The sequence below is a fragment of the Cannabis sativa genome, chromosome X, assembly GCF_029168945.1.
Source record: "Cannabis sativa cultivar Pink pepper isolate KNU-18-1 chromosome X, ASM2916894v1, whole genome shotgun sequence".
Taxonomy (NCBI): domain Eukaryota; kingdom Viridiplantae; phylum Streptophyta; class Magnoliopsida; order Rosales; family Cannabaceae; genus Cannabis; species Cannabis sativa.
The window spans coordinates 35,396,287-35,423,426 of record NC_083610.1 but is presented as its reverse complement, the minus strand read 5'-3'; the positions used below and the strand labels follow the sequence as shown (position 1 = coordinate 35,423,426).

Genomic DNA, 27,140 nt, shown 5'->3' with positions numbered 1-27,140 from the left:
ATTTTGTTTAATTATTTTATTATTAAAATAAATCAAAATAAAGTAATAATTATTTTTTAATTATTATATTAAATATATTATTGGATAATGTATTTAAAAATTAAAAAGATAAGATTAAATAAAATTATATAATGATTTTTGTTAATCAGTTATATGATATTTATATTTGAATTTGAATTTAAAATAAATATTATCTTTTATTTTAAAGGATTAAATAAAGAATTAATATTTTATATATATATATGAATAAAAAATAGCTCCAATAAAAGAGAATAAAATTGAGATAATACGATAAAATTTTCTCTTTCTTTATCTCTCTCACGCAACTCACTCTCACTCACACGCCTATCATTACAGTGTCTCATGAGTTGAGTATACACTGTGATTACTAAATAGTACTCATCTAAATTGAATCTAATAGCCTACTCTATTCTTAGAGTATTGAGGCTAACTTGAAAGGCTCTGGTGTGAACTCTTCAATAACTTCTTCTGAATTGGATGTTCAATTGAATAATATGAAAAGATAGTAAGAAAACCCTCATAGGCAACCAGAGGTAAAATCTCTAAATAAATACTTATGTTTGCATTATGTATAATTGTGTCGAGATATATCTAGAATATATAGTTTATATTGTATTCAATAATTATTTTATTAAATCCAAAGTTTTTTTTAATTAATGATTCTGCTTCTGCTGCGACTCTGATATGAACTATAAAAACCAACAAGAAGGTCTCCCTCCATCTCTCTCTCTCTCTCTCTCTCTCTCTCTCTCTCTCTCTCTGTAATATCCGCTAACTCCGAAAGGGTATTTTTGTAATTTTATTTAGCTGAGAGTATTTTTTTATGTTACATATTTATGGATTTAAATATGTATGGGATTATTTTTATGATGATATAATATTTGATTTTATTGGCATATGTATAATGCCTAATAGATACATATGTCTGGATATTGTTATATGGGTATATTATTATTATTATTATTATTATTATTATTATACGTATATTATTATTATTATTATTATTATACGTATTATTATTATTATTATCATTATTATTATTATTATTATTATTAATATTATTAACAGTTAGTATATATGCTATACGTATACGAACAAAACGGAACCGAACGCCTATTTTGGTGGAATGGGAATCGCTCCACTTCGGTTCAATGCGATATTTTGCTTGGGTTTAAACACGATAGAAATTAGGTTTTAAACTCTATTTTCGTTCACCCAAAACAGAGAACCAACGAGAGAGAGAGACAGCACGTATACGGCGTATACGGTACCGAAAACTTTCGTTTCTTCAAGCGGAGTGAAACCTGGGTGAACGTGGGGGTTTGGGATCACTTATATACGACCTAAGGAAGCCTTTTAACGTGGTATAAGGGGCGGAAGTCGTCGTTTTGAGATTCGCCATTTTTGAAGCTTCAAAGGTGCGGCTTAGTTACGGACTCGAATTCGAACGTGTTTAAGCTTGTTCTTGGGTCAAGGGAGGTTATATTTGAGTGCATGGGACCCTAAGGATTGTTTTTGACGTAAGAAAACGAAGCTTTAACGTCCAAAACGAAAATCCAAAATTTTGGACTCCATTAAAGACGGTACACCGCCAACGAAGAAGACAACCCCGATCTGCCTTCTCGGACCACTTTTCTTGATCGTTTTGAGGTCCTGAGCATTGTGGAGAGCTTCCCCAATCGAAAGGACGCTTCAAGAGCAATCGGAGACAAAGTTACACTTTACCGGCGACGAAACCGACGAGAACGCCGGCGACCGCGTTCTGACCGTTTCTGAGGATCTTGTTCTCAACAAGGAAATTCGTTGAGGTGCTCGAGGTAGCAAGTGTGGTCTTAGCAACTGAGGTAAGAAGAGTGGACATCTGTACACAGGGTGTATGTTATGCATACAACTTGGGTTGGTTTGTTATTTAATTTGATAGTGTTGTGATTTCCTTATATTTTGTGAGCATCATTAGCATGAGAATAATATTAGGGTCTTGCTGCTTGTGTGAGCATAACACTTGCAGGTTACATCATTATCATGGGTGAGTACAACTTATGGTAATTAATTGCCCTGTTGGATGCCAAGTGTGAGAATAACACAAGGCAGGGTAGGTTACCTCATGTCTGATCAACATGAGAGAATAGTTGATTATCGTATGTGAGTATAATGTGCGGTATGAGACTTGATGTGTGCATGTGAGAACAACATGCGTTGTGGATATATTTATGGAATGTGAATTACTGTTGATTAATATAAAAGAGCAAATTATGTCAAGTAACTAGTTAGGAGGGTTATGTCCTACATAGCTCTTCTTACTGGGCGTTAGCTCACGGGTACTCTGTGTGCAGGTAAGGGTAAGGCTAAGCAGTGAGAATGAAGAGCTCGAGGCGTGGACCGCATGTTAGGGGGCTGGCACAGTATTTTGCTTTTTAATGTTTTTAACTGCTAAACATTTTGGAACTATTATTTTGACTTAACTAGTTCTTATTTAAGTTTACAGTACTAAAAGTATTTTGTTTTGAACAATGAGATCTCATGCTTGGATATTTTCCAATAAAGCAGTATTTGATTGTCTTTATCTTATTAAATTGTTTTATAAGGACTATCCTATGTGACATCTCGGGAAATCGGGGTGTTACATTATGGTACCAGAGCAATACGGTCCTAAAGAATGTGGTTAGCCCTAACATGTAAAGTTCACCGCCATGAGACGAGCTCGACTCACTGTACTGTAAGTGGTTATTACTTATAATTAAGTTGCCTTAAATTTCTGCATGCGAGAGGGTAACATTATTTTCATGTAAAATTGATGATCAAAATGATCTTGATGTGTATTGGTTTGTGTGGTTCAGGAGTTTAGAAATGCCTCCTAGAAGGTCAGTTAGAGTGGGTCGAGGTCGAGGTCGAGGCCAAGGCCAAGGCCGAGATGATGGAGGGATCAATGAACCACCTCAAGCACCACAGGGATGGGAAGAGCGCATTGCCGCACTGGAAGGAATCATTCATAGGCAGGATGAGGAACTTCGTCAGCTGAGACGTCAACCGGAGCCGCCAGTCCAAATAAGGCAGGATGCAGAAAATAGAGACCCACCAGCTGCAGTGGTATATCCTGCTATAGAGGCTAGACATGAGTTGTTAGCAGAGAGATTTCGGAAACAACACCCACCTGAGTTTGAGGGAGGCATAGACCCGGTAGTGGCTGAGGAGTGGATAAGTCGCATAGAAAGCATTTTGCAGATGCTAAGGGTGGATGGGAATGACCGAGTGAAGTGTGCATCTTACATGCTGAGGAAAGATGCTCATATCTGGTGGGAGGTGGTGGAACAAACAAAGGATGTAGATACCATGAACTGGGACGATTTCAAAAGGGTCTTTAATGAGAAGTATTATAACTCAGCAGTTCTAGCAGCAAAGGTCGATGAATTTACCGGGTTAGTCCAAGTGGAGTCTTATCGTGATCGAGTATGCACAAAAATTTGATAGATTGGCAAAATTTGCTCCGGATATCCGGTACCTGCGATAGAGTGCGAGCACATCGATTTGTGGAAGGCCTGAAACCAATGGTTGCTCGAGATGTGGAAATTGTGTCAAGGGGTCAATTCAGCTATGCTCAAGTTGTCGAAATGGCTCTTACGGCTGAGCGGAGTGAAAACAAAATTTGGAAGGAAAATGCCGGGGAGAGAATCGAAGAAAGGTGGAGCCAATTCTAATGACCACAAGAAACGACGACAGGACCAGTCCGGGCAGCCAAGTCAAGACAAGAGGTACAAATGTGATAACGACCAACGATTTAATGGCAAAGAAGTGGGCGAAACATTCCGTAATGCCCTAAATGTACCAAACGTCATCTCGGTGAGTGTCGCGCAAAAGCATGCTACAAATGTGGAAAAGAAGGACACATCAAACGCAATTGCCCACCGTGGGGACGGATCGGGAACAGAGCAGAACCCAAGAAAGATGACAAGTATGTTCCGGCCCGCAGTTTTTGCCATCACTCAAGCGAAGCCGAGGCCGGTCCTTCGGTTGTATCGGGTCGTATTCCTATGGCCAACACCACTTGTAAAGTTTTGTTTGATTACGGTGCAACTCATTCCTTTATTGCTAGCACCATTGTAAATCATATAAATGCACCGAGTGAATTATTTACCGTGGGGTTTGGGACCATGTTACCATCCGGGGAGGTTGTAATCTCTAGAAGTTGGCTTAGGGGTATACTGTCGGGATAGATGGTAGAGAATTATTTGTAGACACGATTGTATTAGATTTATTTGATTTTGATGTAATCTTGGGCATGGATTTTCTTACCAAATATGGAGCATCAATTGATCGCAAGCAAAAGAAAGTTGTTTTCACACCGGAAGATGGAGAGACTTTCGAGTTCGTAGGGGTAGGAAAGAAACCTCGCACCCCTATTATTTCGGCAATGAAGGTGGGCAACTATTGCGGCGTGGGTGCTGAGGGTATCTAGTTAATGTGGTTGATGACACCAAGAAAATTGAAAGAAAGCCGGAGGAAACACGGGTCGTTGCTGAGTTTCTTGATGTATTTCCGGAGGAGTTACCCGGTTACCACCACACGAGAAATCGAATTTGTGATAGAATTAGTGCCGGGACGCACCGCTTCCCGTGCACCATATAGAATGGCACCATCTGAATTGAAAGAACTCAAAATACAGTTGGAAGAATTGCTTAAGTTAGGGTTTATCAGACCTAGCTACTCTCCGTGGGGCGCACCAGTTCTATTTGTTAAAAAGAAAGACGGTACTATGAGAATGTGCATAGATTACCGAGAATTGAACAAGGTGACTATAAAGAATCGGTACCCACTACCGAGGATTGACGATCTGTTTGACCAGCTTCAAGGGAAAAAGGTGTTTTCTAAGATTGATCTTCGTTCAGGATATCATCAGTTAAGAATCAAAAATGAAGATATACCGAAGACAGCCTTCAGAACGAGATACGGGCATTATGAGTTCATGGTGATGTCATTTGGACTTACAAATGCCCCAGCAGCTTTTATGGACCTCATGAACCGAGTCTTCAAGGAATATCTGGATCAGTTTGTCATTGTATTCATAGATGATATACTGATTTATTCTAAGACAGAGGAGGAACATGAGGAGCACTTACGCTTGACCTTGCAGCGACTGAGAGAACATCAATTGTATGTCAAGTACAAAAAATGTGAGTTTTGGTTGTCCGAGGTTGCATTTTTGGGCCACATTGTCACTAACGGGGGAATAAAAGTAGATCCTGCCAAGGTTGCTGCAGTGAAAGAATGGCCTAGACCAAAGACCGCCTCAGAGGTTCGAAGCTTTTTGGGTTTAGCAGGCTATTATAGAAGGTTTGTTGAGGGGTTCTCAAAGATAGCCACACCCTTAACAGAATTAACTAGGAAGAATCTAAAATTTTCCTGGTCAGACAAGTGTGAGCAAAGCTTCCAAGAGTTGAAGAATAGACTTATCTCAGCACCAATCCTCAGTTTACCAACAGAAGAGGGACAATTTGCGGTATATTGTGATGCATCTAAACAAGGGTTGGGTTGTGTTCTAATGCAAGAAGGGAAGGTAATTGCTTACGCTTCAAGGCAATTAAAAGAATACGAACAGAGATACCCGACACATGACCTAGAGTTAGCCGCAGTGGTTTTTGCACTAAAAATTTGGCGTCATTATCTCTATGGAGTGAAATGTGAAATCTACACCGATCATAAGAGTTTAAAGTACTTTTTCACCCAGAGGGAGTTAAACATGAGGCAGAGAAGATGGTTGGAGTTGGTCAAAGACTACGACTGCGAGATAATGTACCATCCCGGTAAAGCCAATGTGGTAGCGGATGCACTCAGCCGTAGAGGTCCCGGACTAGTTTCCACTTTACAAGGAGTATCAAGGGAATTAGAGGAAGACATGGAACGAGCTGGTATAGAGTTTATTACAGGGCAACTTGCAAAGGTCACACTTCAATCCACTTTGTTAGAAAGAATTAAGGAGGGGCAGACGACAGATCAAAAGCTCAGTGAACTAAAGCAAGAAATTTTGAATAGTAACGCCAAAGATTATGAAATATCAGACACGGGATTAATTCGGTTCAAGGGACGAATTTATGTGCCCAATAATGATGAGCTCAAGAAGGGGATATTGGTAGAAGCTCATACTACACCTTATTCAGTTCATCCCGGGACCACTAAAATGTACCATGACCTAAAAGCATTGTATTGGTGGCCTGGTATGAAAAAGGATGTAGTTGAATTTGTGGCCAAATGCTTAACATGTCAACAAGTTAAAGCGAGCATCAAAGACCACGGGATTGTTACAACCACCGAAGCTCCCCGAATGGAAGTGGGAAGAGATTTCCATGGATTTTGTGACTGGATTACCTAAGACTACAAAGCAACATGACGCCATTTTGGTAGTCGTCGATAGGTATACAAAATCGCCCATTTTCTACCAAGTACGCATGACTTACTCCATGGACCATTTTGCCGAACTTTATGTGAATGAGATTGTGAGATTACATGGGGCACCGTATTCTATTGTTTGTGATCGAGATGCTCGATTCACTTCGTCTTTGGGAAAGCTTACAGAGAGCAATGGGAACTCGATTGAAGTTCAGCACTGCATATCATCCAGAGACAGATGGTCAGACTGAGAGAACAAATCAGATCTTGGAAGATATGTTGAGGGCATGTGTGATAGATTTCCAAGGATCATGGAGCAAATACCTGCCTTTGATTGAATTTTCTTACAACAACAACTATCAGTCTACAATCGGGGTAGCACCCTATGAGATGTTGTATGGAAGAAAATGCAGGTCTCCACTGCATTGGGATGAGTTGGGAGAGAACAAACTCCTAGGGCCAGATGCAGTTCAGCACACCAACGACGCTATTCAGAAGATCAGGGCTAGAATGATCACAGCTCAGAGCAGACAGAAATCTTACGCAGACCTGAAGCGGAGGGACATTGAGTTCGAAGTGGGTGATCATGTGTTTCTTCGAGTGACACCACGAAAAGGACTCTCGGTGAAGAGATTTGGCAAGAGAGGGAAACTAAGTCCCAGATATGTTGGTCCATTTCAGATATTGGATAGAGTGGGCAGTGTAGCTTATAGAATAGCTTTACCGCCATCATTATCTGGGGTGCACAATGTATTTCATGTATCTCAACTCCGGAAATATGTGTCAGACCCATCACATGTTTTGAGCTATGAAACACTGGGTTTGCAGGAAGATTTGTCCTACAATGAACGTCCGGTAAAGATTCTTGATCAAAAGGATAGGATTTTGAGAAATAAGACAATTACCCTGGTGAAAGTCCTATGGAGAAACAGTGTGGTTGAGGAAGCTACTTGGGAGCTTGAATCTGATATGCGAGAACAATATCCAGAATTATTTGAGTAAAATTTCGGGACGAAATTTCTTTTAGAGGGGGATAATTGTAATATCCGCTAACTCCGAAAGGGTATTTTTGTAATTTTATTTAGCTGAGAGTATTTTTTTTATGTTACATATTTATGGATTTAAATATGTATGGGATTATTTTTATGATGATATAATATTTGATTTTATTGGCATGTGTATAATGCCTAATAGATACATATGTCTGGATATTGTTATATGGGTATATTATTATTATTATTATTATTATTATTATTATTATTATACGTATATTATTATTATTATTATTATTATTATTATTATTATTATTATTATTATTATACGTATTATTATTATTATTATCATTATTATTATTATTATTATTATTAATATTATTAACAGTTAGTATATATGCTATACGTATACGAACAAAACGGAACCGAACGCCTATTTTGGTGGAATGGGAATCGCTCCACTTCGGTTCAATGCGATATTTTGCTTGGGTTTAAACACGATAGAAATTAGGTTTTAAACTCTATTTTCCTTCACCCAAAACAGAGAACCAACGAGAGAGAGAGACAGCACGTATACGGCGTATACGGTACCAAAAACTTTCGTTTCTTCAAGCGGAGTGAAACCTGGGTGAACGTGGGGGTTTGGGATCACTTATATACGACCTAAGGAAGCCTTTTAACGTGGTATAAGGGGCGGAAGTCGTCGTTTTGAGATTCGCCATTTTTGAAGCTTCAAAGGTGCGGCTTAGTTACGGACTCGAATTCGAACGTGTTTAAGCTTGTTCTTGGGTCAAGGGAGGTTATATTTGAGTGCATGGGACCCTAAGGATTGATTTTGACGTAAGAAAACGAAGCTTTAACGTCCAAAACAAAAATCCAAAATTTTGGACTCCATTAAAGACGGTACACCGCCAACGAAGAAGACAACCCCGATCTGCCTTCTCGGACCACTTTTCTTGATCGTTTTGAGGTCCTGAGCATTGTGGAGAGCTTCCCCAATCGAAAGGACGCTTCAAGAGCAATCGGAGACAAAGTTACACTTTACCGGCGACGAAACCGACGAGAACGCCGGCGACCGCGTTCTGACCGTTTCTGAGGATCTTGTTCTCAACAAGGAAATTCGTTGAGGTGCTCGAGGTAGCAAGTGTGGTCTTAGCAACTGAGGTAAGAAGAGTGGACATCTGTACACAGGGTGTATGTTATGCATACAACTTGGGTTGGTTTGTTATTTAATTTGATAGTGTTGTGATTTCCTTATATTTTGTGAGCATCATTAGCATGAGAATAATATTAGGGTCTTGCTGCTTGTGTGAGCATAACACTTGCAGGTTACATCATTATCATGGGTGAGTACAACTTATGGTAATTAATTGCCCTGTTGGATGCCAAGTGTGAGAATAACACAAGGCAGGGTAGGTTACCTCATGTCTGATCAACATGAGAGAATAGTTGATTATCGTATGTGAGTATAATGTGCGGTATGAGACTTGATGTGTGCATGTGAGAACAACATGCGTTGTGGATATATTTATGGAATGTGAATTACTGTTGATTAATATAAAAGAGCAAATTATGTCAAGTAACTAGTTAGGAGGGTTATGTCCTACATAGCTCTTCTTACTGGGCGTTAGCTCACGGGTACTCTGTGTGCAGGTAAGGGTAAGGCTAAGCAGTGAGAATGAAGAGCTCGAGGCGTGGACCGCATGTTAGGGGGCTGGCACAGTATTTTGCTTTTTAATGTTTTTAACTGCTAAACATTTTGGAACTATTATTTTGACTTAACTAGTTCTTATTTAAGTTTACAGTACTAAAAGTATTTTGTTTTGAACAATGAGATCTCATGCTTGGATATTTTCCAATAAAGCAGTATTTGATTGTCTTTATCTTATTAAATTGTTTTATACGGACTATCCTATGTGACATCTCGGGAAATCGGGGTGTTACACTCTCTCTCTCTCTCTCTCTCTCTCTCTCTCTCTCTCGCCAAACAAGAGAGTTCACCAATTCCTCTAGGGGTGGACGACATCCAATCCAATTCAATTGAATCGAACCAATCCAAGCCAATCCAATTACAAAAAAATTGGATATCCAATTATAATAGGATTGTATTAGATGCTAAAAGTTAGATTCTAATTGGATTGGATCGGTTATTGGATGTCAATCTTAAGATCCAATTAAAAATCGTTTTAATCCAATTGTATTTTTATATATTAGAAAATTATTTATATTGATTTATATAATAAAAACTAATAAACAATAAAAAAAATATTAATTATATTTTTAGTGACTTTTTTATTTGTGAAATTTGTAATACTTGGTTGTTCTATGTTTTTATTTTCATAATGTTTTGTTATATTTTATTACTTAAAAATATTATTGTTTTAGTTATTTCAAACGCTTAGTTACATTTCGTTTGTAAAAATAATATTTTCATGGAGTATTAAACTTAAAATTAATGGTGATATTTAATTTTTACGTATTTATCTTCATATTTTTAAGTTAATATTAAAAATTAGGTGTGTAATTGGACATCTAATTAAAAAACCGATCCAATCCAATTAGTAATTGGATCAGATTGTATTGGATTTTGAGGTCTAATTGAATTGGATCGGATAATAATTGTTTAAATCTAATTACTAATTGGATTCAGATGAAAAGAAAAAAATTAAATTGGATCAAATGACCACCCCTAAATCCCTATATCCCTCTCCCTTCTTCTCTTCCTTTTACCAAACGTACTGTAAATATTAGGGTGGAAGAAAGGAGTATATGGTCATTTGCCCCTCTCCCCTCTCCCTCAATCTTTTATAATTTAATTTTTTAAAAATTATATTTTTTGCCTCTTAATATTAATATACTTTTTGTTTGTATCTTTATATATTTGTATTTTTTATCTCTGTAAATTTTATATTTTTCATAACCCCACACAATTTTTTTTTTTATCCCACATAACTTTAATTTTATACTTATAAAATTTATATTTGATTTTTATTCTCATTTCTTTTTTAATTTTTATCTCCATAAAAATTATATTTTTCACTAATACTCTTCTACCAAAAAAAAAAGTTTTTCCATTCAAAAAAAAAAAAAAAAGTTTTTTTTACACCCCACTATAAAATTGTAGTTGCCTCGGCCAGCCAATGTAAATACTCACTTGTTGTAAGATACAAAATTTATATTAAAAAAGTACTTGACTAGAAATCACACATGTTTAATAATAGAAAAAATAAATTTTTAGACACATACTTTGAACTTCATTATTTAAGTTGGTGATCCCCACTAGTCTTGATTTTGGTTGTTAGAGTTTTTTTTTAATTTTTTTTTCGTATTCTTTTTTACTTATAATCTTATTTCTTTGAGTTTGTTATTTACATCATCTCTCATTATTGTACTGAGTTACACTTCTTAAAGAGATGTGTAGTGTAGTAGTAGTAGTACCATTATATGCATCATCATCAAGCATGTAAATTTAGTTAAATGTTTTTTTCCTTTTCGAAAGTAAACTCATTAGTTAAATATGTTATATGCATGTAAATTTAGTTAAAATGAGGCAATGTTAAAATATCATCAATTATTGGTTGGCGAATAATAAATATTAATTAAATAATATTGAAAAGAAGAAGAAGAAGATGGAAGAAAAGTCAAAGCATCGACAAGGATTGACCTTAACCAAAACCAAAAGCAAAAGGAAAGAGATCAGAGTGTGAACACTGAAATTCACTTGCTCCACTTAGCTTACCATTACCACCACCACCACTTCTTCTCCTTGTGAGAAAAAGTCCAGAGAGAGAGCGCGTAAAAATGGGGAACTTGTACGGCCAGATCAGAGCGTCGTCGTCTCTGGTGAATCGCCTTAAGCAGAAACTGAGAGCTGGTACCTGTGTCGTCGGGAATCCATGGCTCTCGAAGTCCAGATCTTTTACTACAACCGAGGGTCACCGTCCCACCATGGTCCACAAGCGCAGTCTCGACATTCTCCACGATCCTTGGTTCAATAAAGTAATATTTTGTTTTCTCATCTCTTTGGTTGAATCTGTAGATATTGATGTTTGTGTCTGAATGAATCTGTCAAGTTTTACAGATCAAGTTTGCTTGTGGATCATTATTGCGTTTCATTGTTTTAGTTGAATGAGTTGAGTTATTATCGATATGGATTTATAGATGATAGCTATTGTCGATTTACCTTCAGAAAGCTTGAATGTGTGTGTGTTTGTTTGTTTGGTAATTTTTGGTTTCTTTGTCTTTGTTTGCCATGCCAATGGAAAATTAGGGAACGGCTTTTACAATGACTGAGCGAGACCGTCTGGATCTCAGAGGACTTCTTCCTCCAAATGTTATGTCTACAGAGCAGCAAATTGAACGTTTCAGTAAGTCTTCTCCAAATTGTTGGTATAATTTTGAGCTATCACGATCCAAATGCTAAGCAATTTAGTCTAAATATGTGCTTTTAAGTAATTTTTCATGGACTACTTCTAGTGTTTGTTGTTGTGGTGAACTACTGATGTATATTCAGAGGTATAAACGATTAATATGCTGAACGAACTTATGTATGTATGCTAGTTTTTAAACCCATCGAATTTCTACCATTTATCAACTTTCGAATTTTCCACAATTTTGTGAACAAAGCTTACTTGTAGAAATCTCACTGTTTACATTGGTGAAATCACAGTGGCTGATTTGAAAAGGCTTGAAGTGCAAGCACGAGATGGACCTTCTGATCCATACGCACTGGCAAAGTGGCGCATACTTAATCGTCTACATGACAGAAATGAGACTATGTACTATAACGTAAGTTAAAAGGAGTTCACTTCATCTATTCGAAGCTTCATTAGTAGCCATACCACCACTGACAAGTCATTACCGTTCACATAACACTGTCCCCTGTGTTTCTTAGAGAAGACACTTTCTACTTTAAATTTTCATTCTCCGCCTCATGCTTACCAGGCCCATTTATTGCTTTTGTTGTGATTACTTCTCACTTGCTTCTAAATTGTGGAAACCATGAATTATTACTATGTTCAGATATCATATTGGACATTCTATATCATAGAACATCATTAAGTTTAAGTGCACACTGGTACGGGTAGTTATGAATAATCTTTTTTGTAATCGTATTTTAATCCTAATGTTTAGATAATGTTATGCTTTTTAATTTGACAGGTTTTGATTGCTAATATCGAGGAATATGCTCCTATAGTTTATACTCCAACTGTAGGTCTTGTTTGTCAAAACTACAGTGGTTTGTTTAGAAGGCCAAGGGGAATGTATTTCAGTGCTGAAGATCGTGGTGAAATGATGTCTATGGTTTATAATTGGCCAGCTGATCAGGTAGATCTGTGATAATATGCATTCATGTATGCAATGTTCCATAATTACATGTTTACATGTTTGTACATCTTGAATGAGTTTCTATCTGAATTTTAAGATTTGGCATCTTGCCATTTGTATCTTCCTGTGTTTGAAGTATTTTCTTACTTGTGATATCACCATGCCTATTGAGGCAAGCTAGACAATAAAAATGAAAGACTTCTAGATATAGCTGTTAAATGGGTTTGGAATATAGATTAAACGTTGTGGGTGGTCTAAATTCATAAGCGAGCTGTTCTTTCAAGTGCAGTTATGTAAACCGGATGCAGAGGCTTGCAAATTAATTTGTGGGGTGTCAATAACTACTAGGGAATAATAAAGTTATGCTTTATGGAATTCTAGAATAGATAACCTTATATTGGGTTCTAGACAATCTCGAAGCTGAGGGTGCAATATTGAAACACACACACATACGTGCAAGCTCAAAACTAAGTTACCTTCTCCTGCAATACCTTCATATTGTGATCTGATAATTTCTATTATATCCTACTTCAGTTGAATGAGTGGTTAGAAAATAAATCATTTCTTTGGTCTAATGGAAAATTCTGATTTGCAGGTCGATATGATTGTTGTTACAGATGGAAGCAGAATATTGGGACTTGGAGACCTTGGTGTTCAGGGGATTGGTATTGCAATTGGGAAGCTTGACTTGTATGTAGCTGCTGCTGGGATAAATCCTCAAAGGGTATTTTTTCTAATACCATGATAATTGCAATATGTTTCTAATGATATAATAGATCACTGGCTTTAAATATGCATTATTTGAATCCCAACTACATTTTTTCTAAAGGATATTATTCGTTATTTTCTTGCAAAATATATTTTGACATGGAAACCTTTGCGTGATTTGAACGTAGGTTTGGATTATATTATAAATAATTGAACTTGTTAAAAGCTACAAGGAAAATGTAAAGGTTAACTGAGAAGTGGTCTTCCCACAACCAAAACGTAAATAAATAGATGGTGGAGTTGTGTAAGGATTCAAGTCCAAAACTAAATAAGGATTAAGACTTTTTGTTTTAACTGTCACATCACCAGAGAGGAGAGTGAACTATTTGTAAAATTGTTTCTTATTCACTCTACATCTTGTACTGGATGAAACTGTAGGTACTTCCTGTTATGATTGATGTTGGAACCAACAACGAGAAATTGCTCAAAGACCCTTTGTGTACGTATTACCTCTTGCATTAATGATCAAGATATTGTGGGATTTTTTGTACCCTATCTAAACTATATTACAAATGCTGTTTGTGAGGGGCTTAAAACATTTTGTTTTGTTATAGATCTGGGATTGCAGAGACATCGTCTAGATGGTGACGAGTATCTTGCTGTTATTGATGAATTTATGGAGGCAGTTTTTACTCGATGGCCCCATGTTATTGTGCAGGTACAATAAATCTGATAGATGTTTCTTTAATCATTAGCAAGAAAAACGCTGTTGTGTTTGATCTCTTCTTGAGAAATACTAATACATTATGCTTTTAAAGTTTGAAGACTTCCAAAGCAAGTGGGCCTTTAAGTTGTTACAGCGTTATAGAGCCACCTACAGAATGTTCAATGATGATGTCCAGGTTAGCTACTTGCTCTGCGCAACATCGTAACATCTTGTGATACATTTGTAAATCAATTCTATTTATACCCCACACTTTTATAGTTTTTATTTATTAATTAATTAATTTATAAGATACTAATCTATATTAAAGAAAAAGGAGATTACAAAAGATGGTAAGTTATCATCTCATGGTACAACTAGAGATGACAATCTCTAATAAGCTCAGAAAAGTGAAAGAAAATTGAAATCTTTTGTTTTTAAGTTAAGGATCAAAAGTGCCATCCAAAATAATTGACAGAACTTCCTCTACCCCTTCTACAGTTTTGTTATTCCTTTCAAGCCATATTTCCCATATTTTTGTGATTGTATTTGCTCTATCTCAATTCTTGTTGCCAAATAGGATTTCCAAAACCTTGGAACTAAGGTGGGTAACAAAAGGGATCCTGTGTATGATAGTAACAACGTTTGGGTAGACACACATGCTAAGGATGTAATAGATGTTTTTGTACTATTTACAACAGTAGTTTCCATGCAGATGGTTGACCTACTTTTAGTCAGCCATCATTTGTTATTATTTTTTCTTTCTTTTGTCTGTCTCTTTTTTTTTTTTAAATTGTGTAGTGTTGTTATTAACATTTTATGAATTTGATGAGATTATGTTAATATTAGGAAAAATATGCATTTGACAATCGAACTTGGAGGTTTTTTCTTTTCTTCCTTAATGTCATATTTGAAGTATTTGAAAGTATAGTGTTTCTTCTGACAGGGAACAGCAGGAGTTGCCATCGCTGGACTTTTAGGAGCTGTAAGAGCACAAGGAAGGCCAATGATTGATTTCCCAAAACAGAAGATTGTTGTTGCTGGTGCTGGGAGGTTAGTGGCTTAGTATCTAGCAAAATTTGAGAAGTTTTGCTTAAGTCGATTAATTTGGTGCAACACGACTTATTAATTCATTATTCAGCCTCTTTTATTTATATGTGTGATTGCTGTTTGGATTAGTAAGTCAAATGATGCCATTCACGAGTTATTAAGCTAAAAGGTGAACTAATCAGTTCGATATAGAGTAGAATGCTGAGTTTTTAACCTATGTTGCTTATGTTTGATCGACTATAACTGTGCTGGATTTTTTGCTATTGTATATACTTCCAAGTTTGGGACTCTACTTTATTATGTTCAATTAGAGTTTAATCATTATTAATATCTAAAGAATGTGTATAGTTATATACTTTGATTTAGTAAGCATCTATATGATGTGGAATGATTCCCAGGGACATGCATGTTTAGCATCTATATATAATTTTTTTTGTTTTAAATTTTTGTACCGATGCAGTGCAGGAATAGGGGTTCTAAATGCTGCAAGAAAAACAATGGCAAGGATGTTGGGAAACAATGAATCTGCTTTTGAGAGTGCTCTGAGACAGTTCTGGGTAGTTGATGCCAATGTGAGTATAATTTCCAACTCTCTAGAATTATCATTAACTGCAGTTTCTAAAGATGGTGCTTCAAATCACAAATTCTATTAGTGAAAAGGAGATAATTATATTTGCTGTTTTGTGTTTCCAGGGCCTGATCACAGATGAACGTGAAAATGTTGATCCTGATGCGCTTCCTTTTGCAAGGAAGATCAAAGAAATTCATCGCCAGGGGTTAAAGGAAGGTGCAAGTCTTGCAGAAGTGGTATGTTAGCTTTTCACCTTTGTTTGGGGTTTTCTAAACGACTCTTTATAGCTTAAAATGTTTGTGAGTACAATAAAACTTTGAAAATAAGACTGAGAAATTTGTTTCACTTCAACTCCCAATGTTCAAACTACTAAGAGAACAAAGAATTGAGAATTCTTCTTGGAGGTTTGGACCAAAATATACACATAGGGGATTACTGCAGCTTCTTTAGGCGTGAGAAGTTGTAACTTTGGAAAACTCCATTCAAAGGAAACTAAATGCATTAATTATCATACCAATGTAAGAATACTGGTGTAAAATTAGGCTTGGCTATTGAATCTTTAAAGTTTTTGAGGATGTTATCTCTTAGCATCCTTGGATTGTATTCAGATTTGTGAGCTATGCCAGCACCAAAGAAATATTAAAAGGGATCCTAGTACTGTCAAATTTTACGATCCGTCCTGTCTTTGATTTTTTCTTAGAACTGTCCAGTACTTGATTTGTCTTCTCATTAACAGTCACCACTTGCTAATCTTGATTCTTAACTAACCAGGTGAAACAAATAAAGCCTGATGTGCTTCTTGGATTATCTGCAGTTGGGGGTTTGTTCTCAAAAGAGGTATGGTTTAGTTTCCTATATTCTTTAAGGATAATGTCAATATGAAATTTTCACGATTTTACATGTATGCCACAGCATATGAGAAGCTCAAGAAAAAGCAAACATATGAAGACTAGTTAAATCATAAATCATGATAGCAAATTATGGAACAGATAGATTTTTCTTTTCCTTTATTATCTTGCATTCATCTGATTTCACCATTTGGGTATACATCAATATTATCATTTGATCAAGAGATCATTTGTCAAATTTCATGGCTTGTTTTTCTTTGGGAGAATGTCAGAATTATGCTAACTCATATTTTGTTGTAAATTGATGTTATGCAATAGGTACTAGAGGCACTTAAAGGTTCAACTTCAACAAGGCCTGCCATCTTTGCCATGTCAAATCCTACTAAAAACGGTATTTTTACGCCTTTGAGTGTGATGCCTACAATTGTATGAATACAGCCTTTTCCAGAGATTTACCTGCACTTTTTTTTTTTGGTGATTTAGCTGAATGTACTCCTGACGACGCATTCTCCATTGTGGGAGACAATATTGTATTTGCAAGTGGAAGTCCATTCAAGGATGTCGATCTGGGTATGTATTTAAACAAATTTAAGTTGCTTTTGTTTTTTACGTATATTCCATTTTTCTGTGAAGAAATACAGCAAGAATTCCAAACCCAACAGGAATCCTGATTTTTTTTCCTAATTATTTATTATTATCTTTTCTTATGTGTGCGGTCATACGTACTTGCTTGCATACATTAAATAATATATATCTTCATCTTTTAGTCAAGTAGAAACCGGGCTTATTCCCTGGGAGATTAAATTTCTATTATGAATCAGCTTAATTTATCTTCTGTAGTAAAAAACAGTTCTGGAATAATTTTGCTTTTTGTGAAAATACTGACTATATTCTATTTTTCAGGAAATGGTCATATTGGTCACTGCAACCAGGGTAACAACATGTACCTTTTTCCAGGGTAAGTTTTGTCCACTAATGCCTTTTAAAAGATGAAGATAGATAACATAAAAAGTGTTACCGTTTTAGTTTTAATCTTATGTATGTATATTGTTCAACACGCAGAATTGGGCTTGGTACTCTTCTGTCTGGATCCAGGATCATCTCTGATGGCATGCTACAAGCAGCGGCTGAATGGTATTTCCATATACCCTTAAGAAGTTATTTTAGTGGATGTACATTACAAGACTGCAACTTGAACATACTTTTACAACCCTAGGATCAGAAATTTGGATAGAAAAAAAAAAAAAAGAATTTAGAGCGTTTTCTAGACTGTGATTTATCTAAAAGTTTTGGTAGATTAGATTAAAATGTAAAGAATTAAAAATCAATCTAATGGGATTAGTTTGAGATCTTTGCAACTTCCTTACAATAAATATTTCTGATTTCTCATTATTATCAATTTATGACAACTGACAAGGTGTTCAATTTGCTTATATATTTTCTGACATTTATTCTGTCTACAGCCTAGCTGCATATATGTCGGAAGAGGATGTTCTAAATGGGGTTATATACCCATCTATATCAAGGTACATATATCGACAGACTTCCATTCTCTCATTATATGCATTTCCAAGAATGTAGCACATTAGATTTAGAGTAAAATTTTTGACTTCTTTGAATTTTCGCAGCATTCGTGATATAACAAAAGAAGTAGCTGCAGCTGTTATAAAGGAAGCTATAGAAGAAGATCTAGCTGAAGGATACCGTGAAATGGATGCACGCGAACTTAGTAAACTTACACAGGTTTGTAATTTTGGTCAATTTTTACAAATTGTAGTTTTACTATATAAAGTTAGGATCATACTTGAATGCCACCGACACTAACTCAAGTACGTTAAGTAATGGAACTAAGGGATTGTTCGGAACATTCCTGAAAAATACCCACCTAAAAGAACAATAGAGTAGATTACAGAGGGGGAGAGATGTTAATACATGAATGGAGTGAAGATCAAGTAATAGCCATAAAGTGATCACAAAATAAATTAGACAAAGATGAGTGTTCTTGGGATCTAGACCCAACCGATGCAATCTAATTATTTATTGGATGTTAGATTTTGTCAACTAATCAAATCCAATCGAGTTGACTTAACCGATCCGATCTGATCAACTGGAAACATTGAATAGGATTGGTTCTAACCATTTGATGCATTAATTGGTTATCTATTGAATTAAATCGGATCCATTCAATCTTATTAACTATTATTTAGGCTAAATTCATTAAAAAGAAAAGATAAAATAAGCACAATTTAAACTTGTTTCTACAGTGATAAAACACAAATTCAATATATATATAAACATTAGTCTAACTTAGTTATTATGATCACATACTCAAAATATGACAATATAATACAAATTTAATCCATCATAATCCATAAACGTGTTAGTATATACACATTATAATTAAGAATAAAATTAATAAATATTCTTTAAAAATATATATAATTATAATTGGATGATAATTATATTAGTTCGGTAGGTTGTTCATTAGATCGGGTGTTCCATTTGACAACTGATCCGCTCAAATTGGATTTTTAAAATTTATATCCAATCCGATCTAATTATAATTGAATATTTAATTTTATTGGATCGGTTGTGATTGGATCCGTTGATTTTGATTGAATCGGATGACTTTTTGAACACCCTCAATACCTTCGATGAAGGACTATAGATATCAGTGAAAGAGATGAAGAGACTTAAGTATTGATTTTATCAGCATTATTAAAAGGGTCAGTTGGCTAAATATGCCACGCTCACCCTAGTTTTGGTGGATGCTCTATGGCTATCAAGACATAATGTGCTCGTTTGGAATGACGTATTAAGTCGTATTGTATTGTATTTTATGTAATATTTTTATATAAAACTATATGTGGTTTTAATTTTTATAGACACCTAAATCTATAATATTTTAATATAAATTAAAGTTTAGCATAGTATTATATAAAATATGATATATAATCTAATTCAATATAATACAATACAATACGACTTAATACGACGTTCCATACGAGCCATTTGTGTTAACTTATAGGGTTCGCTTGCTTTGGCCGACCTTCTAAAAGAAAAAAAAAACTAATTGAAAGCTTAAGAAGGAACCTAATGACACGAGTGCACTAAGTTGTAAGCTAACATGAGAATATGAGATAGACCACTATAGTTTATTGTGTTGCCAAATTAGGAAACCCAACTGCAGATTTCAAGCGTAGCATTATCTGATAACTGCTTCTTTTCTTTTTAATTATTGCAGGAGGAAATTGTAGAGTATGTGAAGAACAATATGTGGTCCCCAGAATACCCAACACTGGTTTATAAGCAAGATTGACCTTCCCAAAAGAAGAAAAGTGATAAGAGCATAGTGTTGTATGTAGAAACCTCCATGCATTAATTTCAACTCTAAATAATTTATTTTGATCTGTTATTTGCTCCAGTTTCAAGCATGTATATTGTGTCTCATACCATAAGTATGATTGTTTTACGTAGGTCTTGAAATATCTACCTGATTTTTTTCCTCTCTTAGATAATAAGTTAAACATTTCGACTCTAGCATGCCCAAACTCCAAATAACAAGAGAGAACTTTTCTTTTAACATAGCATACTCTATGTTTTTTTTTGAGTTATTCCTTGTGTATTTTGTTTTGTTTTATTTTTTGTTTTTTCCTTTTTTCAGTTCATTTTTTTTTATTTGAGCGTTTATATATTACAATCATATATAATTTGGGACTCGAATCCAAGACTTCCAACACACACGCACCCTCCTATAGCCACTTGAGCTAACCTCAAGTGGTTTTCAGTTCACTTTATACAAGTTATATATTTTGATATTTTTATAAAAAATACTTCTCTAATGGAGTGACAAATTTGACACATTCACATGCTAAAAGTTTAGTAATTTAGCACTATAAATAATATTGTGTCAAATTTGACACACATTTAATATTTTTTTTATTTATATTATTATCATTTAATATTAATGACTTTAATAAATTTTTTTAATTACAATATTGTTATAATTTTTAAAAAATTATATTTAATTTACTAATTATCATGAATCATAATGACTTTTTATGTCATTTTGTATCTTAATTTTGTTGGGATTTTATGTCCTTTATTTCAATATAATTAGATTTATTAATAAATAAAAAATCAGAAATCATTTTATATTGTATGGTTTACATGATTTATTTCATGATTGTATGTTTAATGAATAAATTTAAATTCTATTAAGTCCAAAACATATAGTTATTCATGATTATAGTGTTGTCAACACAGTAGAATATAATTATGATTATATGTTCAAAAGTTTATGTCTCATGATTTGTTAGTACACTGGATTTAGACTGATATGATAATCAGCGATAAAGTATACCTGCACCTTGGATAAGTGTTATGTCTTTTCCATGACATTAACAAAGTATGTTAGGATTGGATGTATAGAGTATACATTGGACTGGACTGATATTGAACTTTGATAAGATATTATAAACTTACCGTTATATCTATCTAAGTCAGTATCAATTAGTTGATCTTAGGTCAATAGATCTCAATCTTGATATGGTTAGGTTCTGTTTACATGTATTATTTATGTTCTTAGAGTTGTTCGTTAAAGCTCGGCCGGCGTAATACTTACATCTTGGGAACATGATAGTATAATTGAGTGGGAGCGCTGATTATAAATATAGAATTTATAGCTTTTATAAGTATTTAGAAATGAAACGATAATTTCCTTCGAGCTTGGCTTAATAGAGATAAATGATTGATGCCTCATTTCAATAATTATATTAGTTTACTAAAATATCATTTATAGGTAGCTAAGTGTTTTAAAGATAAAATACATTGAATGGTAGAATGGTAAATTTGTCCCTATTCGATGTATATAATCTATAGAGGATCTTTGACTATTTGAATTGAAATAAGGGAAATTTGATAAATTATGCTAAAACATTAGATTATGTGTTTAATTATACCCAATTATCACACATAAAAAAACTATCCCATTCTTTCAATTTTCTTCCAAAAATACCCCTGTCTTTTCAAACTTCTCTCATTCCCTCTTTCACTCATTCTCTCTCTTCGACATTCTCTCTCTTCGTTCCCTCTCCCAAACAGACTGCCAAACCCTCGAACCCACACCGGCCCTCACCCACGAACCACGAACCCACACCGGACCTCACCCACGAACCCACACACCAATCGAACCAACGAACCCACACTGGACCTCACCCACGAACCCACACACACGAACCCACGGCCACCCACGGCGACGAACCCAATCGATCCGAGCGAACCCACGACGACCACGAACTCCAGTCGACGACGAACCCACGACGACCACCCACACCTGTCGAATCCCACCAACCCCAATCGCAGCAATCAAGGTTAGTTATTGTATAATTTATCTTTGAATTTCTCCTTTAAATGCATAAATATGTGGTTGAATCTAGTATTGAATTGGAAGTTGTTATTTTGTATGTTATTTGGGATGATTTGTGCAATAAAACTGTGGGATGAAGATGGGTTTCGATCAAAACTTGTTTCCTGGGTTTTTAGGTATTTGTGCGATTTTATGCGATGCCATGTGCAATTTTGTGCGACATAACACGAGTCTGTGAAGCTCTGGTTTGTGGTTTAGATTATTGTGCGACATTGTGCGATTTATATGCAATTTTGTGCGATTTTGTCCCAAATTAATACTTTTTAGTATGTTTAGCGACGTTTAGGCGACATCATGCGATGGTTTGTGCGATGTATGGTATATAGTATAGGTTATGCGATTTTAACAATTTTGTGCGATTATGTGCGATGTTAGTGCGATGTTAACTGACAGGATCTTATTTTTTAGTTAGTTTTGATCTGTATTTTTTGGCGATATTATGCGATTAATGTGCGATTTGTATGCGATTCTACTTCACTATTGAAAAAATATGCGATTTTTAGCGATGTTGGTGCGATTTTTATGCGATGTAGTCTAATTTATCTTGTAAATGCAGATGGCTCCTGAACTTATTCTACCCTTGGCTGAGCATTTTCCAGGCCGTATCACGTACAGAGGAAATGGGTACTTTGCTTCAATAAAGGCTAAGTTTGAAGCCTTCAACTTGACTGAGAGGGTGAAGGAAACTCCCTTTGGAGTTTTTTGGAATGCCAGTGATTTGAAATTCTCTGGGGTGATTGTGCATCAACTGCTATTGAGGAAAACGAAAGTGACTGAGGTGAAAAATGATGAAGTCTGGTTTTACGTGGGTAAAACCGAAGCCAGATTTGGGCGGTCTGAGTTTGGTTTGATCACCGGACTAAAGATGAGCGGTGGCCCCTCAACAGAAGATTTGAGTACACTGTGTGAGTCTGATCGGATACTGCGGGACTACCTCAATAATGCCAAACGGGTCACTTTCAAAACCCTTTGGCTAGCTTTTGAGTCCTGCGATGTGGCGGACAATGTGTACAAGTTGGGGTTGTGCGCATTTGTCGAGGGTGTTCTTCTATCAAGGGCTGAGGGTGTTTATATCTGGACGGATATGCTGAAACTGGTAGAAAACGTTGAAAACTTCTTCGAGTATCTGTGGGGCCTCCTTTCTTATCAGAAGATATTGTCATCCACAACTAAGAGTATGAGTGACCTGAGGAAGAATTACATTGATAAGGTCTCTACTAAAGATAAGATGAAGAAGAAAGGGAAGACGGAGAAAAAAATTACTCAATCGGAGGCAAAGTACAATGTCTATGGATATGCCCCGGCGCTGCAATACTGGGCCTTCGAGGTGATGCAAGATTTGGGGAAGAAGTATGGGCAGTGCAGAGGGAGTAGATTCCCTCGAATGTTGAATTGGAGTACTCCCGATTCCGTTACGAGACATGATGTGAAGCAACCTGACGTGGCTGCACTATTTGAGAAAAGGGTATGTCAATCTTAGTTTCTTTGTTTTTTTGGTATTTAAATTGTGAAACTGTGATTTTATACGATTTTAAGCGATTTTAATGCGATATGTATGCGATTTCTGCATGTTTCTGTTTGTCAATCTGTTTTCATATACGATGTTATGCGATGTTTTATGCGATATGTGTGCGATTTGACCTTGTTGCTATTCTGATTTTTTTGTGCGATTTATTATGTTAGTGTTAGAACAGTTATTTTATGCGATGTTATGCGAGTTTTATGCGATATGTGTGCGATTTGACCTTGTTGCTATTTAGATTTTTTTGGCGATATGTATGCGAGTTTGTGCGAGTTATGTGCGATAATCGGTACTTGTTAATTTGTCAGTGTCTGCGATTTTATGCGATTTATTTGCGATTACTGTGCGATTTTGAATGTTAAATGTTTATTTGGCTTTCTTTCAGATGGTTGTGCTTCAAATTTTGTATCCTCGGAATTGGGAGGTCGACTACTGGAAGAACAATTGTGAGGGTGAGGTCCCCACAGTGGAAATGGGGTTAGATGAGGTCGAAGAAACACAAGCCGGGGCGCAAAATTCGACCGCATTCGAGACCCAAGCCCAACGGGTGGCAGAATATGTTAAAAGGTCCAAAATTATTCCACCATCCCCACCCAAGGAAACAGCAGACGCCTCCACATCTGCCACTGTGCCCCCAGCATCTGCCACTATGCCCCCAAGCTCTGCTCCACCCAATGACTCCGACTACCTCTTGTTGGCTAAGAGGTTGGAGAAGGTAGAAGCGCAACAACTTGCGATTCTCACTGCCCAGACTGAGATGAAGGCTGACTTCAAGAGAAGTCAGAAAGAGATGAAGAATCTTATCATGGATCAAATTGCGACCGTGATAAGTTTGTTACGTGCGACCTTTGGAGCCGACACAACCATCGTGGCGGCACAAAGAATCAGACCCCACACATCCATCCGACACGGCAGAGCCATTACAGACGGTACATTCATCACCGCCGACATATGATGATGATGATGTCTACCCAGAAGATTGGCAACCTGACGTATGTGACGTTCCTTCTACTCCTGCAAACGCCATTGTCATTTCGCTGGGTGATACAGAATCTCAGGATGTGGAAGAGTTGCAGGGGCCACCAGATGGGGTGGAGTTCTGTAGGCTTAGGCGAAAGCGGAAGCCGGTTTTCTTGAATGACTACACAGCTGGGAAGAAGAAACAAAGACATGGGCCCGTGGTAGTAGACACACTGAAACCCATGACCCCGCTGTTAAAATTTTTCCAGAAGTGGATTACTTATGCTAGGGACAATGGCCGTCCTAGGGATGTTCACACTGCGAAGCCACTAGATCTTGGTTCGTGAAATTGATGGTGCTGAACGAATGGCTCGACGATGCCGCAAGTTATTTCTTAACAGAATTAATTTATTGTGTTTTTCATTTTCTGTGCGACTTACATGCGATTTATATGCGATTTATATGCTATATTTGCACTTAATGTTTAATCTGGTTATGCGACTTTTATGCGATTTATATGCGATGTGTGTGCGATTATTATTCAGTGATTTGTGTATTTGTTGCGACTTATGTGCGATTACTGTGCGATGTTTGTGCGACGTTCGAAATAATTTTGGTAATTGGTTTGTGCGATTTCATGCGATATTTGTGCGACTTTTATGCGATTTCTGTCTTACTATTTTCTTTTGGAATACAACAAATTGATGCCATGGCGCACTTATTGAGAAGAAGACGGACCCTGTACCCAGAAGTCTACACTCGAAAAGGTGTAGTTTTGGACACATCTGCTCCACAGTTCTTTTCCATGTTTTGGAATATGTATGAGGGTGACAAGAGCAAGATGAAATGGGATGAGGGCGTTATGAATTACGTGCAGGGGATACCGCACAGATACTTGCCATGTTGGGAGAAGCAGGAGTACATATACTTTGTGTTGCACCTTCCCAAAGAGCGCCACTGGGTGGCAGTTGAGGTGGATATCGAGAACTGGGAGATCATTGTATATGATTCTGATATTGGTGGCACCGTTGAGGCACGCATGGAGTCATATTTGAAGCCTTACAGCGAGCTATTTGCGAATCTAATCCGAGCTAGCGGTTATTTCCCATACAACAATTATGTACATCCGGTGGAGTTGGGTGATCTCAGTCAGCTCCTACCCCTGCATTATAGACGAGTTACATCTGAGGTTGCACCACAAACGAACAGCAGGTGAATCTCTTTTTTTTTTTGTATAATTTGAGTAATTTAATTTTGCACTCCATTATGAATTACTTAACTTAATTGTTGCTAATATTTACTATTTTTTTTAGTGGCAATTGTGGAATGTATGCCATGGAGCACATTGAGCACTTGATGCTGGAACGGTCGTTGGAGCATGTTCATGATGATAACATGCTCACCTTTAGACATAGGTGGTGTGTGGACCTATTTTACCAGAACTTGACATGGTGGTTTTTTGTAGGTTTTTCTAATGTTATTCTTATACACATAAACTCCCCTTTTGTAATTGTATTATAATCTCACCAAAATTATATATAACAAGTAAATTTAAAGCTATTTAAATTGTTGCTTGTATCAATTTCTTTGTTTTTTTAATTTTTGATAAATACCTGTCAAATCATGACATCTTGAAAAATTATTTTGGTAAGAATCGCATTAACATCGCACATTAATCGCATAATATCGCCAAAAAACACAGAACCAAACAAACTAAACAATCACGATTATTTTGACATCGCACAAAAATCGCACACTAATCGCATAATATCGCCAAAAAATACAGAACCAAACAAACTAAAAAACAAGATCCTGTAGTTAACATCGCACAAAATCGCACAATAATCGCATAATATCGCCAAAAATTACAGAACAAAACAAACTAAAAAACAAGTTTCTGTCAGTTAAAAATCGCACAGTAATCACATAATGTCGCCTAAAAGTCGGTAAACAAACCGAAAAAGTATTAATCTAGGAGAAAATTGCACAATATCCAACTACCACCAATACAACACATATTCATTTAAATATTAGAGAAATGGTTCAAACTCGAGCTTTGCATGTAGCTCTGTTGTGCCCTGAACCGTGACATAGCGAACAATGGCGAGGTTCCACTACCACCTGACCACTAGACGGTCGACGCTTCGTGGGTCTTCTACCTGCATTGCTCTTCCTAGGCCGACCTACTGGTTTTTTCTCCACTGGTACCCCGATTCTTATGTTCTTGATATGTTCTGGTAGTACCCACTCATCCTCCTCGCCAACAATATTAATTGTGGCATCGTAGGTCTTCTTCCACGTTTCTTTAGTGTAATATGGAGAGAAAAGTGTGTACACGCTCACATTCTGACTAACTGCTGCGGCACATGCATGGGGACAAGGGATTTTGAGCGTTTGGAAAAGTCCGCAAGTGCATGTTCTCTCCACTAAGTTCACATCACCACCTCTCTCACCTTGAGGACTCGTACCAACGTTGAACAATTGGGCACCATTACGAAGGACACTCCTGAACATACCATCTTTATGTTGATCCTTTAAATCATTTTCAAAAGTAGTAGCCAAAGGAGTAGCGCACTTACTAGCCTTTTCGAGACGAGAAGCAAACCAATTTTGAAGTGTGAACCTGAT

General features: G+C 36.3%; 5 protein-coding genes across 5 annotated transcripts; all 5 read left to right on the top strand.

The window, feature by feature from the left end:
- Positions 1-1,028: 1,028 nt before the first annotated feature.
- On the top strand, positions 1,029-3,486 carry LOC133032131 (uncharacterized). Its single transcript, XM_061105980.1, has 2 exons — positions 1,029-1,865; positions 2,859-3,486. Exon 2 carries the CDS (start codon positions 2,869-2,871, stop codon positions 3,484-3,486), a length of 618 nt encoding a protein of 205 aa, XP_060961963.1. The 5' UTR covers positions 1,029-1,865; positions 2,859-2,868.
- Positions 3,487-6,461: 2,975 nt separating this feature from the next.
- On the top strand, positions 6,462-7,404 carry LOC133032130 (uncharacterized). Its single transcript, XM_061105979.1, has 2 exons — positions 6,462-6,643; positions 6,816-7,404. Exons 1-2 carry the CDS (start codon positions 6,462-6,464, stop codon positions 7,402-7,404), a joined length of 771 nt encoding a protein of 256 aa, XP_060961962.1.
- Positions 7,405-10,832: 3,428 nt separating this feature from the next.
- LOC115710857 (NAD-dependent malic enzyme 62 kDa isoform, mitochondrial) lies at positions 10,833-20,216 on the top strand. Its single transcript, XM_030639213.2, has 19 exons — positions 10,833-11,393; positions 11,665-11,761; positions 12,064-12,182; positions 12,555-12,722; positions 13,318-13,446; positions 13,869-13,929; positions 14,045-14,148; positions 14,249-14,332; positions 15,080-15,186; positions 15,644-15,755; positions 15,877-15,990; positions 16,526-16,591; positions 16,921-16,993; positions 17,086-17,172; positions 17,506-17,560; positions 17,665-17,736; positions 18,066-18,128; positions 18,231-18,345; positions 19,847-20,216. The coding sequence occupies exons 1-19, from the start codon at positions 11,196-11,198 to the stop codon at positions 19,919-19,921; spliced, it is 1,899 nt and encodes a 632-aa protein (XP_030495073.1). The 5' UTR covers positions 10,833-11,195; the 3' UTR covers positions 19,922-20,216.
- Positions 20,217-20,349: 133 nt separating this feature from the next.
- Positions 20,350-24,859, top strand: LOC115722693 (uncharacterized). The gene is made up of 3 exons (XM_061105978.1): positions 20,350-23,495; positions 23,938-24,481; positions 24,603-24,859. Exons 1-3 carry the CDS (start codon positions 22,581-22,583, stop codon positions 24,857-24,859), a joined length of 1,716 nt encoding a protein of 571 aa, XP_060961961.1. The 5' UTR covers positions 20,350-22,580.
- On the top strand, positions 24,783-26,184 carry LOC133028950 (uncharacterized). Its single transcript, XM_061106510.1, has 2 exons — positions 24,783-25,724; positions 25,826-26,184. Exons 1-2 carry the CDS (start codon positions 25,030-25,032, stop codon positions 26,031-26,033), a joined length of 903 nt encoding a protein of 300 aa, XP_060962493.1. The 5' UTR covers positions 24,783-25,029; the 3' UTR covers positions 26,034-26,184.
- The last annotated feature ends 956 nt before the right edge of the window (positions 26,185-27,140 follow it).

Bases quoted from the DNA above. Each gene is read 5' to 3' on its own strand.
- LOC133032131 (XM_061105980.1), top strand. From the start codon at position 2,869: ATGCCTCCTAGAAGGTCAGTTAGAGTGGGTCGAGGTCGAGGTCGAGGC.
- LOC133032130 (XM_061105979.1), top strand. From the start codon at position 6,462: ATGACTTACTCCATGGACCATTTTGCCGAACTTTATGTGAATGAGATT. The intron at 6,644-6,815 runs GTCAGACTGAGA...AAGAAAATGCAG, and splicing joins ATATCATCCAGAGACAGATG to GTCTCCACTGCATTGGGATG.
- LOC115710857 (XM_030639213.2), top strand. From the start codon at position 11,196: ATGGGGAACTTGTACGGCCAGATCAGAGCGTCGTCGTCTCTGGTGAAT. The intron at 11,394-11,664 runs GTAATATTTTGT...ATGGAAAATTAG, and splicing joins ACGATCCTTGGTTCAATAAA to GGAACGGCTTTTACAATGAC. The intron at 13,447-13,868 runs GTATTTTTTCTA...ATGAAACTGTAG, and splicing joins CTGGGATAAATCCTCAAAGG to GTACTTCCTGTTATGATTGA.
- LOC115722693 (XM_061105978.1), top strand. From the start codon at position 22,581: ATGCAGATGGCTCCTGAACTTATTCTACCCTTGGCTGAGCATTTTCCA. The intron at 23,496-23,937 runs GTATGTCAATCT...GCTTTCTTTCAG, and splicing joins CTGCACTATTTGAGAAAAGG to ATGGTTGTGCTTCAAATTTT. The intron at 24,482-24,602 runs GTACATTCATCA...TGGGTGATACAG, and splicing joins CGGCAGAGCCATTACAGACG to AATCTCAGGATGTGGAAGAG.
- LOC133028950 (XM_061106510.1), top strand. From the start codon at position 25,030: ATGCGATGTGTGTGCGATTATTATTCAGTGATTTGTGTATTTGTTGCG. The intron at 25,725-25,825 runs GTGAATCTCTTT...TATTTTTTTTAG, and splicing joins GCACCACAAACGAACAGCAG to TGGCAATTGTGGAATGTATG.